At 37.7% G+C, this 15,914-nt stretch overlaps 2 protein-coding genes across 2 annotated transcripts in view; both read left to right on the top strand.

The window, feature by feature from the left end:
• Positions 1-15,914, top strand: part of BIN3 (bridging integrator 3) — a 531,071-nt gene that overhangs the window by 294,014 nt on the left and 221,143 nt on the right. The window lies entirely within an intron of this gene.
• PEBP4 (phosphatidylethanolamine binding protein 4) overlaps positions 1-15,914 on the top strand; it is a 283,660-nt gene that overhangs the window by 247,087 nt on the left and 20,659 nt on the right. The window contains exons 4-5 of the mRNA XM_063311111.1: positions 246-291; positions 8,920-9,036. Coding sequence (XP_063167181.1) covers positions 246-291; positions 8,920-9,036 — 163 coding nt within the window. The remainder of the gene's footprint in view (positions 1-245; positions 292-8,919; positions 9,037-15,914) is intronic.

Raw genomic sequence — 15,914 nt, 5'->3', positions numbered from 1 at the left:
CAGGACTGCTAGTTTTAATTGTTTTATTTTTAATGTGTCAGGAGATCAGGATTTTGGCTCAGATGTACTGTAAATCTGCTGTCAGTGAATGGCTTGTTTCAGGTAGCAATAGTTGTGAATCCCAGCCCTGTTTCCTTTCTCTGCCTGCCTATTCACATTCTTCTAAACAGAGTCTACACAATATGTACTTTTATGAAATACTGTTAAGGGGCATGTTCCAATTTTTATAATTTATCTCTTTCCAGGGTGCTGATCTGAAGACTGGGAACCTGAAAGGTTATGTATTATCAGGTAAGCAGAAGCTGGATGTACTCAGTACTTACCAAGAACTTCTGTGTATCCGTAGGTCTCTGTTACAGAGACCTCTACACTTACGTAGGAGATACAGATTTCCTTTCGTGTTTGTGATCTTGTGATCTTGATTGCCTCCAAGTCAGTCAAGGCCACATCCATTCTAAGTACATCAAGATGAATCCCATTGCGCACTGTCATTCAATAGCTAGATTTTTTGTCCATTAAGAAACAGGGAAATGGTAAGAATCTATGGGCTTATAGGAGAATGAAGATAATCCCAAAGCACCTAATTTTTTTCCCCACTTGAACCCTTTAAAAAAAGCTTCAGGTAATGGTAATGCTGCTGCAAATCATTTTAGTCTCTTGTGCAACCTAGTTGAAGTTCATACTGAGGTTCAAACCAGCACAAAAGCCATTCCCAAATTCCACCCCTTTCAAGTGATTTCATGAAAGAACATCTCCTACAGAAAAATGAGCAGTACTTCTCTGTAATTGATTGGAAAGAGGCAAATATGCGCTTCAGAGGATTTGTGATCTCCAGAAGGTTTCTTCTCCAGCAAGAATGAAGTAGGCATGCTCATCAGAGCCATTTCCATAGAAAAAAACTGCTGCAGGCAGGCAGGGATGGGAAAACCCATTTTTATGTTTGATAAATAAACATTGAGCTATATTTTCGCTATCTGTACTGAGTGGTGTCTGTATACTTGCTCTGTTCTGGATATAGTTTGACTGGGAAAGTGCTGGATGCAAACTAACCTGAAAATTACCCAAATTTTGTTGTAATTTTCCAACAAAACCCATCTATTCTATACAGCCAATGTCTACCCTCATTTTCAACAATAAATTAAAAAGCACCCTAAGTATGAATAACAGCATTTATCCATATTTCCCCCTCATTATACTTTCCTGTTGGTCTGTTTCTCCCTTGCTTATCTTACATTATAAATCCCTTAGGAATTTGTTTTGCTTTTAAAAATGTAGGTAACATTCAGTATGAATTCAGTATGTTAAGAAAGCCAGTTTGGTGTTGTAGTTAAGGCACCAGGCTAGAAAATGGGAGACTGTAAATTCTAGTCCTGCCTTGGGCATGAAGCCAGCTGGGTGACCTTAGGCCAGTCCCTCCTTCTCAGCTCTGGGAAGGAGGCCGTGGCAAACCACGACTGAAAAACCTTGCCAAGAAGACTTCAGGGACTTGTCCAGTCTCCAAGAATCAGACATGATTGAACGGATTGAAAAAAAACTTTCATTTAAGTAGACATAAAACTTCCTATTAGGGTTATATCTTTATTATGTAGTGGGACCTTCTGCTACTAGGTAAAGAACCCAATTTGACTTCTATTTGCTTTTTATTGTCTCCAACACAATAGAATGTTGGAAACAAATTACATAAAAGAGGCTCAGGACACTGTTTGTATGTCAACCAAAGAAAGATCAAGTTTAAAAATGGATATATACACATAAACAAAGAGATGCAACATGAGGTGAGAGCAGAAACAGATACGGTTTTAAAAAAATTACAAGTTTTTTTAAAATACCCAATACTAAAAAAAAGAACTACAAAAAATACAAAAACCAACTACAAACAAAAGTGAAAAACAAAAGAACATAATTAATAACAAACCATAATCAGCAAAATAGAAAAAGATGCAAACAATCTAGGTACTGTATGTCACCGGTATATCAAGTATTAAACAATATATGAAAATTTCAAATTTAAAAAAAAAATCTCTATTGTAAAATATCATAAAATCTGTGCCAAAGGTAAACGTATTGATTAATTAAAAAGGTTGTCTTTTCAAAGTGGGTAGATTACACATGTTTTGAAAGTAATTCTTAATATAGAAGCTTTTCCATTTTTTCAAAATAATTATCTTAGTAATTCCTCCCACCTGATACAACCAAAGTTCATCAAAAACAGTTAAATTCTAATTTTTTGGAACATAATATCAACATTAAGAGAGTTCCCCATGAAATAGGTAAAATATATCATTCCAAAAAGATGCCAATAACTTACAAGACCAAATCATATGATTTAATGACCTTTCAATTGTTTACATTGCTGACAGAGAAAATATGAGATCTGTTCTTTCAAATACTTTCTTTGGAGCATCCAGTAAATTTGAATCACTTTTTATGAATCAATTTCAATCTTAAATCCAATGAACCAATTTGACCTTCTTTAAGACTTGCAACCACTGATGTTTCATTATCAGATATTCCTATTCTTTATTCCATACATCATAAATGTCATTGTTTTCAACTTTAAAACTATTTTTTATTTTTGATATAAATATGGACTTCATCAGGAGAGAAAGCATCTCAGGTTTCTATGAAGCTGCTAAAGCATTTGGTCCATTTTGAGCTGTCAAGACATACTTCAGTTAAGTATATTACCACTGTTGTAAATTAAGCAGACAGAATACTATCAGAAGTTGAGACAAATCCTTAAAATAAAAATTATGAAATAATTGTTTTAAAGTAACTGTTTCAGATTCTGCCCATATTTACCACCTGTTTTTAAGGTAGAATTCCTCCATAAAGATAAACATTAATGAGCCTCAGTATCAAAATCCAATCTACAACCCAAAAGGATCCAAACATGTCTAGCTGCTGTCAATCCCAGAAATGAAAAGTCCTTTTTATTATATATTGACTGAAGTAATTGCCAAGATCCCAGTGGAAATAAGTAATAACTTTCTAATGAGGCCCACAAGGTTGGTAGTGTACTAAATTTGCATTCCATATAAATACAGCCAATGAGATGAACATCCAGTGGTACTTTTGAAAACTTTGTGAAGTAAAATTAAAACCATCACCATCATGAAAAGATAATCTGTTTAGCCATAGATGCAATACATTACAGAGTAAAATACAGATACTGTACTTCCTATGGCCACTGTTGATAAAGGGGCTGGAAAGAACTCAAGAGGCCATGATCTGCGAATTTTCCCTTACTTGCTTGAAAACAGTGCACCATCTAAATTTCTATCTTGCTTTCATAGTGCAAAAAGTGCCTGGTTTTCCACCTCGCAAAGAACATGTGCATTTTGCCTAACCATGGAGATTGGTCTGAGCAAAACAACTGGATTTTATATCTGCAGAAATGGTTGGAGGTTCAGTCATTGTTTATCTGCCTGTTCATGCCAGCAGTCCTTAAGTGAGTCTTACGTACAATTCAGCACAGTGTCTGATAGTCTAATTTGAAGGGCTGCAGCCTACTCCTATGTTCCATCAAGACTGTAACTAAATGCAGGTTCAAAGCTAAAACATCAGATTTTTTCTTCCCTCCCCCCCCCTCCCCATTTTTAAAATATTTTCCATCTTGTCCAGTAAAAAATTCAGGAGACTTTGAAAGCTTCCACTGTATTTTGTGAACTTGTTTTGCCTATGCAATTCTATGAGCTGCCAGATTTGCTGATGGCACTTTATAAAGTAATAGCAATAGATTTTGAGCTTGTTTAAACAAGCAGTGGTGTTGAATTTTAAGAAACATGACCCTTCTCAAGGTAGCAGAACAAAATTCTGTAAGATTTTGCTCTAATTTTTTAAAATTCATTTTTAGAAGGCTCTGCATTAGCTCTCAAGAACACTCCTGCATACGTGCCACTGACCTCCTTATAAAAATGAAACTCAAATAAACAGAGTGCCAATGTAGTGCACCAAATGTCCTCTGAAAGATGGCAGGGAGAATAGCTTTGAAATGTCCTTCAGAGCTAATGTGGATAAGCCCTAGGTGACTCAGTTCTTGGTTCAATGCTTTCCAGAGAGGGAAGATAATAACAGCAAGGATTCCTGTGGTTGCAGGCTCAGGAAGTTCAGGAAATTTCAGCATGGGACCAGCAGATCAAAAGGATCATTTCACACTCAAGCTGGACAGCAGATAGTGACATGGTCTTTATAGTATGCAGAAAAAATGAAGGCATTAATATGCAATAGGTAAACTTTTCCATCACAGAAAAAGCGAAGTACTTCCCACTCCTACCCCACTGTAGTCTTCCACATTCAACACAGATTCCCAAAGACTGTTTTCTCTAAGTTCAAACACTTTATGATGAAAAACGGAAAAGGGATTTCTATACAGTAGGCATATTGTATGCTTGGGGTCCTCAACACAGTGCCCAGGGCAGCAGTGTGTCTATCAACACACTCTGTGATGCCTAATGCCTCCTGCCCTACCTTATCCTGTTTAAGTTTCTTTTTTGTTGTTAAATAAATGGGAAACTAGCATACTGTAATGCAGGATAGCATAACCTGAATCTCCAACAATACCTCTGGGCCCAGGTAGGTCCCAGATGTATTTTTAGAAAGTAAGACGGTGAACTGGCTGTAGCCTGGTGCTTTGTTTTCTGGTATATGAGTATTGTGTGATAGGCCATATCCATCATGCCAACCACTTTGTGGGAGAGCCCAAAACACATTATTAAAATTCTATTTTCACTGGCCCCAAAGAGTGGTGTCCCTTGCAAGGCTTTACATCAGCTGCTGGATTTGCAGGACTGGGCAATAAGAAGAACAAAGCGAAGCATATTACTCATAAAACTCTGGAGTTAAAAAAAGTACATCAGGTAGTGAATTTGGGATATTCACATTCAGGAAGAAAGAGTACCCCCTACCCCCCCCCCCTTTGATTAGGCTGTGAGGAATTTTATCCCTTCAATTTCTTTACATCATCTTGTCTTCTTGAATCCAATCTGAAATGCCCTTTGAGCTAAGATTGGGGTTTTAAACCATTAAGGAGCATCTGCATACATAATAGCTCGGCTTGATATTTGATTCTTTTTCACAACACAGAGGGAGGGGAGCCATCAGCCCACTAGTGATGCATTATTAAAGATTGACAGCAAGTAATACCCTGATTTCATTTACATCTGAGCTCTTCAGAAATTAAGTGTAGTTTCCTCGTGCTGATTCTTATGACAACCTATGCAATTGATAGAACATATGGAAGCTAAACTAGCTAGAATTTTAAAGATGATTGAAGTTGGAACATGAAGGAGAGGTCTGGATTCCTGCTTTGTAACTAACATCTTGTCAGGCAGGAATATATGTTTTAAGCCCCTGTCATAGTCAAATGCATGATATCAGATGGAAGCAATTGTATAGTTTCCAGTTCTGCAAAAACAGAAAATAGTGGTTTTATGAACCCTACAGCAATCAGTTGCTGCCCTAAACTCAGATATGATGGTAGTATTGTGTAGGCTGACCATATGTCCCGTTTTGAATGGGACAGTCCCATTTTTTTAACACTTCCAGATTGTCCCGTCGTTTTAATATAAATGTCCATTTTGTCCCATTTTCTTAAAAACCTTACTTAAAAATTTGAAAGTTCCTGAGAACCTGTCGAAATGCAGTCTGACTTTGGGTGGAAGGAGGGGGAGCTCAGCAGAAATGGCGGGAAAAAAGCCACAGAGCTCAACCGGGCGGGAAACCTAAAAAGAGAAAAACAGGATCAGCTGATAGGTGGTGAGCAAAGGGTGAGCCGATTGGCTCCTGCCTTGAAATGGAGGGAAGAAAAGAACGTAAAAGCACAGCCAGAGGAGGAATGGCTTGTCGGGGACAGCCGTTCACTAGACTCTCCAGCCCAGCCTTGCCTCTCACAAACGAAGGAATCCAAAGATTCCCAGCTGAGAAAACCAGAGAAGTTCCTGCCTGCTGATCCAGCCTGTTGCCCAGCTGTGCCCCGTTTTGCCATCCCGATGTCCCATTTTTGTCTCAAGGAAATATGGTCAGCCTAGTATTGTGACTTCAGCTTTTGTTAGTTACAGGAGAGCCAGTTTCCAATATCCACCCAGCTATGGAGCTTACCAAGTTTAGGCCAGTCACTCTCTCCCAGCTTAATCTACTCCACAGGGGTGTTATGAGGAAGAACTTGAAAAAAAAGTGGGATAAAACCATTGGCCCAGGTGTAAGTATCATCAGTTTGCTGATGACACACAGGTTTGCATCTCAACCCTGCAGTGACCAAGTGATGCCATTAAGGTTTTTTCCCAGTGTTTGGATCTGGGGATGGGTGATAGTCTGGATGGAGAAAGACAGATTTCAGCTCAACCCAAGCAAGATTGAATGGCCATTGTTTTGGTGCCTGCCTTTGAAAAAAGCATATCCCTGGATATTTGTGGTATGATAAAGTCAAGGTTAATGTGGATTTTAAAAAACATTATGTTAGACGTGCCATATTGAGAATATGGAATAGATACACATCGAGGTTGTGCCCAAAAACACCTTTGTGGATCTCAGCACAAGAAGCATTTGATAGATGAGAAATAATAGGCAAACACAATTAACATCAAGAGATACAAGAATTTTTTCAAGGGGAATGTAAAATAAAATCAAAAGAAGGACTGGTAGCAGAGGGGTATAGTTGTCAATGGTTTTCTTATTTACAATTATTAGAAAGATTTAAAGTAGACAAAAGAATTTATGGTTTTGAAGATTGTAAGACTGAGTTTGAAACAGAATTATGTACAAATGATGAACATGTACTGGTAAAACGTGTAAACTTTTATACAATCAGAAGTATGAAAGAATGTATGATAAAGTGGGCTAAATTTTTTGGTTATAATATACAGATGGAACAATAGGAAAATACGTGGCTGAAAGGATTGAAATTTACATTATGTTATAATCTTTAAAATATATATAAAAATAAAATAATTATTATAAAAGAATGTACCATTGGTATACAGTATGTCACCAGAGAGATTGTCTAGAATGTATAAAGACACTTCAAATTCATGTTGGAAATATAAACAACAAGAAGGGACATTTTACCATGTTTCGTGGACATGTAAGAAAGCTAGAAAATTTTGGATTCAAATACATAAACTGATTCAGAGGATTTTAAAGATTAATATACAAATGGGACCAGAGGTCTTTCTTTTGGGATTGATGGAAAAACAGTTGGAAAAAAAGTCATGGAACTTTGTATATGATCATCTTTGTATATGTATATGCGTGAGTTTATTGTACACACAAAGATGGAAAGATCTGGCGCTACCCACAATGGAGGAATGGCTGGTGAAGATGATGGAACTTGCCGAGATGGCCAAATTGACTTCCTTGATCAGAGAAAAGACAATTATCTGTGTTTATGGCTGCCCGGAAACCCCTTATAGACTTTTTGCATGAAACAGAAAAAAAAAAATGAACTTATGATTTATGATTTTGATGATTAGGCAGGATAGATTATAGAAAGAAGAGAGTTATGTTGTAACCATAGAGTAAGAGGCAAACTTATAATTGTACTTAAAACTGCTGTAAAAAAGATAGGAAGTGACTTATTTGTATCTTTTTTCTTTCTCTTCTATTTTTTCTTTTACTTTTTTTCCCCTTTCTTGCGCTTTTAGCTTTCTCTTTTATTTCTTTATTTTTCTTTTATTTTTCTTACTTGATATTGTAGAAAAAGCATATCCTACCCCCCACCTCACCCTCCAAGAAGATTCTGGTGGCCCAACCCTGTTGGCCTTCCATAAGGTTTTAAAAACTTGGTCTTTCCCTATGTGCTAGGTTAGGACATTGAATGAACCCTTCTGGAAAATTGCCTTATAATTTAGAATATGTGTTTTTAGCCTTAGTTTGTACTGTTGTGTTGTGTGTTTTATATTTATTATTTACCTTGTTTTGTTTTTAATCCGATGTTAACCATATGGAATCACACATTGTGAATTATTTTATTTAAATTAATAAGTATTTGCGAACATGATAATGAGAGGCAGGCAAACTAGAATAAGTCTAAAATTAGGTACTGCTTTGGGGCTTGGGTGTCATCCATTTGGAAGATGGGTTAGGAGAGGTAAGAAGAGGTGGGATTTGGAAAGAGAAGGAACAAATCTAAGCTCGAGTTCCTGGGAAAACCAGGTGAGGTTAAAGGGAATTTTTTCCACTGAAGAAAAGACAAGCACATGCTTGCAGCTTGATGGAAAACAGCCAAACAGAGACAAGGGGTGGCAACATGTTCAGAGATTGTACATACATACCAGGTGCTCTAAAGAAAGATAGAAATCTAAGCCATCAGTCCTCATCTGCTTCCATGATTATACTCCCAGTAGGAGTATAACAAAACAATGCTTAATAATGCTTCTCTAAATAGGGATCGCAGTTGAAGAAAATAAAGAATTCTAGTCCTAAGTCTCGTGTAGTGTATAAACACAAACAAACTGAGAACTATAGAGCTGTTTTTAAAAAAAATCTCTATGAGAAGTAGAAAAAAAGTCTCAGGAAAACTGCAAGTAAAAGAGGACTGGCACAGATAAATTCAGCAAATAAGATAGTTATTAAGAAAGAATAGGCTAATTCTTTTTACAAAGTGGCTGTATCTCATTCTTAGATAAGTGTTTGGGGGTATATATATGCATATACATACATACACACACACACACAACCAACATTTCACTGAATGAATGAATGAATGAATGAATGAATGAATGAATGAATGAAATCTTTATTATGGTCTTTGACCAGCCTTTACAATAGAAGAAAATAGTTTAATCCAACAATTTGTTGTCAGGAAAAAGGAAAATAATAAAAGATATTTGACCACCTGGTGTGTGAGTGTAGAGTCAGCATCCCTTAAAAAGAAATAAACGTATTTCATTTCATTTCATTATTTTTATTTCTCATATCCAGACTACCGCCGACCGACACCACCGTCTGAAAGTGGTTACCACCGCTACCAGTTCTTCCTCTATGAACAGCCAGTTCATGAAGTTCTATCCTTGAATTCAGAAGAAACTGCATCTTTTGGTAAGAAACTACTTTGCCTCTGTGACAGTTCAAACGTTGTTACGTTAGCTGCAGGAAGAGAATTGATGCCTTACTTCCTTCTGGTTGATTTCTTTGACTGTTTCAGCATGGTTAGAATTTCCCATAGGTAATGTTTGTGGAAGTGATGAAAATGCCCCAGCAGGGGGCATGGCTTTGCATGAAGCAGGATGTATATTTACTTGACAGTGTGGGAAATATTTGTTTCTGCTGCTATTACCTAAGTAAATTCTCATGTCAATTTGTAAAGGAGACCAAGCAATCATATCAGTTGGATAAGTCTCAGAAACTAACAGCTCAAGGTGCTTTGTTTAAAACGTACAAATTACACTGGTCCTCAAGTAAGGTAAACTTACGCATATAATGAAGCTTTTAAATGGAGAATAGTGAATAGAGCTGGGGTGGCAAGGTTTTGGTGGCTAGGGGGCACATGTTTTGTTGTTACTGCTGTTGTTATTTGAGGGACACAATCAAATGGGACGTGATACTGTGATCCCATGAAATGAGTAAGTATAGCCTGTATTTCTGTGGATTCCATGTGGGGGAGGTAGGGAGTTCCTAAATTTCTTGGGTGTGCTCAGCTTAAATAAAGGCTTATCAAGTATTTTGTTTATGTTATTAATCTGGTGAAAAAGGTCAGGAAATAATGCTGCCAATGCTCAAAGATTTGTTGCTATGGTTTGACAGTGAAATGTCTAGGGGTTTAGGGACCTCAAAAGAAAAAGCATCCGAAGTGTGTATGGCTGGTTGGCCCATTCTGGGAGTTGAAATCCGCACATCTTAAAGTTTCCAAGTTCGGGAAACACTGCCCTAAAATGTAGGCATGCTGGTGCACACCCTTCATGTGTAAGCTCTGTGTAAAGGAGTGAAGATGTTAGAAAACTTGAGTGGACCTGTGGGATATGAACATCCTTGTTTGAATTCCTGGGGAGGGGGGAGGGGGAAAGGCACCAGGAAGATTGGTGGATAGTTGGGGTGAGCAGCAGACTTGAGGGAGGGAGGCTAGGAAGCAACCAGGCAGCACATGGAGGTAGAGATTGAAAAGGGGAAGAGGGAGGAAAGATTCTGAAATGATCAGTCTACTGATGGGGTGTTCAAGCTAGCAGATACGTGGTGGACTCCTTTCCTCCATCTCAGCTCCTGCCCCAGCCAACACCCGCTGACAGAGCAATGGGGTGAAAAAGATTCGTAAGGCTGGCACCCAGAATTGACATGATAGATTCAAGCAGACAACCTAAACAGAAAGTACACCACATGCTTGGCAGTACAGAATCAGGTTTCCCAGCCATACTGGTTCTGCTGTGTGTTCAGGATCAGAACCTGTCTGGCAATGATTATCTGGCTGTTCCCATGCTGTAGTTAGCCCTGGTTTCTTCCAACCACAATTTTTAAAGTAAGCCACATTGACTGCATTCATACATCACATTAAACAAACCAAAATATCCCCCTCACTATTATGGCTTAGTATAATCTGGGAATCCAGCCTTTGAGCATCAATGGAGACAATCACTGGGTTGTGTAGAAGAAAACTATTAGTAATCCAGCTGCCTGGCAAACATATTTAGGGTACATGAATACTTTCCATTGCATGTCAGTTGAGAATGGGTGGAAGACAGTTGAAAGTTGAAAGACAGATTATGGCAGCAGATGTAAAGGTGAGGAGGATCCTGGATCCTGTGAAACTAAGAATAATCTTTGCTCATGTATCCAAGAGCTTTAGGAGTTTCACTGGTGACACCTCAGAGCTATCATGCATGTCAAACAATGAGATAAAATCATGAATAATATGATTTGGCAGTTGGGTTGCACAAACAGTCCTCAGACAACGTTCATAAAATAACAGCTCTGCTGAGCCAGGCACGTTCTTAGCATGGAGGGACAACTAGGCTCCCAAAGGAAAATGCTGAATTAAGAATTTTTGCCCAAGTGGAATTTCAGGACAGAGATGAAAAGACAGATACAGGAATGAGGATGCCTTGCCCATGGCGACACTACAGTACACAAGAAGTATCAAGCATGTATGAAATCAGGTTATGGAGCCAGAGAAACAACAGGTGCAAAACATTCTGCTGTAAGAAGCATTATTCACATTATAGCTGGGGGAAAAAAAATGAACAAGCTCTTTGGAAGCAGTGAGATAACAGATACTTTTCCCAAATAAATTTGTCCTTCTCAGCCTGTTTGTAAACCAATGCTATATGTTACAGCCGAAAAGTCCTGCAAATGATGATGATAATAGCATGCAAATTGGATTAGATTATAATGAGAGCACCTTCCTAATAGAGCCAAGATCTGCTGGGAAAAGATAGAATGCAGTCAGGAGTCACCAGCTCTGTCACCAACTGCCCAGTTGTGGAATGTGCCAAAGAGGTATGCTAATAGCTTGGCCTCAGTAAGTGACTAATTCAGCTGGCTACTGGTAGTGTATAGTGTAGGGTAGCAGGAGGGAATTGTTTCACTGTTCTTAGTGTGTGTCTGTGTATTAACAGACACACATGGAAGAGAGAGACTCTCGTGTTTTGAAAACCTAGCTTTGGTCCCAGGCCTGGGGTTGGTGCTTTATTATTTATCTAGGGCCCCTGTTTTGTTTTGTTTGATTTGTAAGATTATTTTCATAAGATTACTTTAGCCTGGGCTGTCTGTCTGATTTGATGTTTTTAATCTGTTCTTACGTTTTTTCTAATTTTGTATGCTGCCCAGAGTCTAATGAAGGTGGGCAGCTAATAAATTCAAATAAAGATAGACAGACTATCTATCTAAGATAGATAGATAGACAGATACAGGGGCTATACAAAGGATAATGATGCCAGACATCAAAGCAAAATATTAAGCTACTAGACAACCCATGACCCATTGGGTCATTGTTTCAGAGCTATTCCCTTACCAGATTCCTCAATGCCTTCAACAATGGCAGAGCTTCTAACATATGGCCTTCACTGGAAAAGTTCTTAAAAATTCAGGGAGATAATCAGAAATGTATCTGCTTTGAAAATAGCCTATGTCATTCATCCTGAACTGTACAGCACAGTCAAACATGAGAAGTTGACCACAGGAAATGTTTTATGACATTTTGTGTTATGTCATAAAATATTTTATGATAATTTTAATGTCATAAAATGTTTTACAAAATTTCAATTCCATGGACATCATGGGTCCTATATTTTGGACGCATCCTGTAAGTTAGCCCATTTGAGGTACCTTGGTTCAAAAATTGTTGCCCTACGATGCACTGTTTGGCCCAGTTAAAGTAGTATATAGATTGATAGAAATTTTACAAAATGGTGCACACATAGAGAAAGGAGGGGCCGCTCTTTATCAGTTGCATCAGAGGAGATATCGAATAGGTTTCTGTGAGACTCACACAACCACATTCCACACAGCATCAGTTATCACACCAGTAGGTGTGCTATCTGAGGAAAGGATTGTAGTATTTTCCAAGTATGAATTCATATGCTTTGTGTGCAAAAGTTACAATGTATTAACTGTCAAAGCATAAAGTGTATGGTAAATGAGAAGAGTGTGTGCAAGAAGTGTGTAACAAGTATATACTCAAAGAAATAAGTGTTGTACGCCACTGAGAGTCACTTTTACATGATGGGCAGCTATATGAATATAATCAATCAATCAATCAATCAATTAATGGTTCCCTGAACTCTTCATCTTGACTGACTACAACTTTGGATCATGATTTCCCAGTCATCATTCTCAGATGTTTCAACTTTGTTAAAATGGGTAGCTGTTGGTAATTTGTTTACTTATACATGTAGAGCTACGTTTATATAGTCAGCTGCAAATTTATATAGTTATATTTTAACCCATCCAACTGCAAGAGTTTTCCAGGTAGATTCCATAGTTAAAATTCCAAAACTAATCTATTAAAATCTAAAATACTTAGACGAAGAAGAAGTTCTGAGCCCAGTATGTGGGTAGCAATCAGTTGCATGCAGGAAGGGTCTTGATCAAAAGAAAAGAGGATGTAATATACTTCTAAATCATTCTTCTCTTACCTCACTCCCTGGTTCAAAAGCACTTAAATAAATATTTAAAATATTGTTAAAATTGTCTGTACAGAGCTTAATATTAGATAAAGAAATTCTTAAATGAACCCATGTTCCTTTACAAAGATAAGTGATTCTTGCACAGCCAGTTTGTTTTATTTATGTTTAAACTGGGGGGTTCCATTTTTTTTTAGATCGTGGAACCTTTAAAAAAAAACACCTTAGAACCCTGATCAAGAGGCAAAGCTCTAGTGGTAGAAAAGTGGCTGTATTTGAATGTTTTTTTTTTCTTTTGCTCTTAGTCTCTCACAGTACCTCACTGAGTTCCCATGGAACCTGTCATGAGTAAGGATGGCGAGCAGGGGGCTCCCATCCAGACTGTCAAGCGCATGCGTAGCACTGAGGAATTGGGCAGCCATTCAAAGAGACACAGATCGGGACCGCCTTAACCCTTGGGGGTTATATGGCTGGGTTTTTCCCACGCTTCTTCAGTTTGTTAGTATTCCTGTTAAGTACTAGCAATAAATATTAGAGACCAGTTCCTCGTCTCAGTGTGTTTCCTGGTTGTTAGGACAGAACCCTGGGGTTCTGCAGAACATAGTTTGAAAAATCCTGGTTTAAACAATCCGATCAATAGTTCTGTGCTATCTTGATCAGTAACCAATTTCAGTACCTTAAATGGATCTGATGAAGTGGACCATAATTCACAAATTGTCAATATGTTGCTTAATCTATGTAACGTAATGTAATACTTTATTATGGTCTTTGACCAGCTTTTACATTAAAAAGAAAAAGAAAATTGGTTTAATTCACCATTTCATTGTCAGAAGAATAGAAAACAATAAAAGAGTAAAACAATACATCTAGTTAAAACTTTTGCATAACTGCATAGCTTGATAAAAATATTTGGCCGCCAGGAGTGTGAGAGAGGAATCAGCATCCCTTAAAAAGAAATAAACGTAAAATCAATCAGTATGACCCACAAATTTAGAAATAATTGGTGAGATCAGAGCACTTCTTGGGGCATGCTTAATCTATAAGCTACCACAAGACTCTTTGTTGCTTTTCTGGCAAATAAATAAATAAATAAGAACCCAGACTTGGCTACCTCTCTAGAAACTATAATTAAAAAGAAATCCAGTGAAACAAATTTTATCCAGTTCAGACGTTTCCTGAAAATATGACATTAACAGCTGAAACAGAAGCCCTGTTTTCAAAGGAAAGTTTAATGAGCCTGATTGAAATACTGTGGGAGTGGAATTAAATAATGCATTGGAACCAAGTCTATAACTAAACCCACCAGCTTGCTCTACAAACCCATAGACCTAAACTGTTTCAGGGATAAAAGCAAAGCAAAATTTAACTTGCCTGATTTAATGGGGATGGGGAAAGGGGATACTTTAATGTGTGCTAGTTCCGGGCCATGGAAGGATCTAAGAGTTAAAGTTAATATTTCTGAGTGATGCCCAGAATGCAGAGTAGGTCATCAGTACTCTAACTCCAATTCATGCAAATCCAGTATTATATACTTGAGTACTGAGTTACTTTATCAAAACTGGCCATGACGCTTGCTCAGTGACCTTGGGGTAGCCAGAAGTACAATCCTATCTACGGTAAAGGTAAAATTGCAGCTAAAACGTATAAAGCCCCAAGTTCCAAGAGGAAGGGCGGGATAAATCATGAATTCCATATTCTTTTCTCTTCCAAAATTTCTAAACAAGGTTAAAGTATTCTGTGTCTAGTCTACTTACGAATGTAACTTCAAAGATAGCTTTCCTTAGAGCACAGTGCAACTGTTATTAGATGTAAAAGATTTTGAATGAGTTCAGTTGTAAGCTTCAGACAGAGGTCTAATTTTGCGGTTTTGAAATTTTTGATAATAGTTTTTCCTATGTGGTCCTGGAACAAGAAACAAAAGTGTATCAAGTTAAGAGAGCTGAACTCCTCTTTAGACTTTCAATCCCACCTATACATTTGTATTTGTGGCAACCTGATTTGGAGAGTATTCAATTCTGTACAAGACACAGAATATCTCTTTTGTTGTATAACTCCTGCTGGTTGTTGTTGTTGTTGTTGTTGTTGTTATTATTATTATTATTATTCTGTTCAGTTGTGTCCAATTCTCAGAAACTGCCTTAACAAGTCCCTGCAGTTTTCTTGGCAAGATTTTTCAGAAGTGGTTTGCCATTGCCTCCTTCCCAGGGCTGAGAGAGAGCGACTGGCCCAAGGTCACCCAGCTGGTTTTGTGCCCAAGGCGGGACTAGAGAACTCCCAGTCTCCCAGTTTCTGGCCTGATGCCTTAACCAGTACGCCAAACTGGCTCTTGCTGCTTAATATAAATGACTCCAAACACATTATAAGAAAAACAAAAACATTCGTCTTTTCTCCAAGCCATGTATACAGACCTATATTGTGTCTGCCCTTGAATTCTCCCCTAATCTTTTTTTAATCAAGTAGTGTATCATTTTCTTGCAGAAAAGCTACTTCAACCCTTTTATCATTTTGCTTTCCTTTATCTACATTTAAATCTTATTTAAAATTATGCCATCATTTCAGCTTCCATACATATAGGTAAATTATATTTTATAGCTGGCTGTTGTCTGCTATCTTTCTCACTTCAGCTCACTGTTTTACTGAAGTGATCTCCTGTACAGTAAGTGCCATAACTATGAGTTGTCCATGATCCATCAGTTCACACATTCATTGCTAAGCCATCATCTGGTTTCTCTAAATATTGGGTTAGCATGAAGTCACCCAGGGAATCTAAAATGTCAAAAAGAAATAAGGTCAACAAATAAATAAGCAGATTCACACATTCTGTATCCTTTTGTATAATTCCTCCATTCAGCAGCATGTTTCAGC

This window comes from Candoia aspera, chromosome 9, assembly GCF_035149785.1.
Source record: "Candoia aspera isolate rCanAsp1 chromosome 9, rCanAsp1.hap2, whole genome shotgun sequence".
Lineage (NCBI taxonomy): Eukaryota > Metazoa > Chordata > Lepidosauria > Squamata > Boidae > Candoia > Candoia aspera.
Note: the sequence above shows the minus strand (reverse complement) of the source record. Positions and strands in the feature narration are given on the sequence as shown.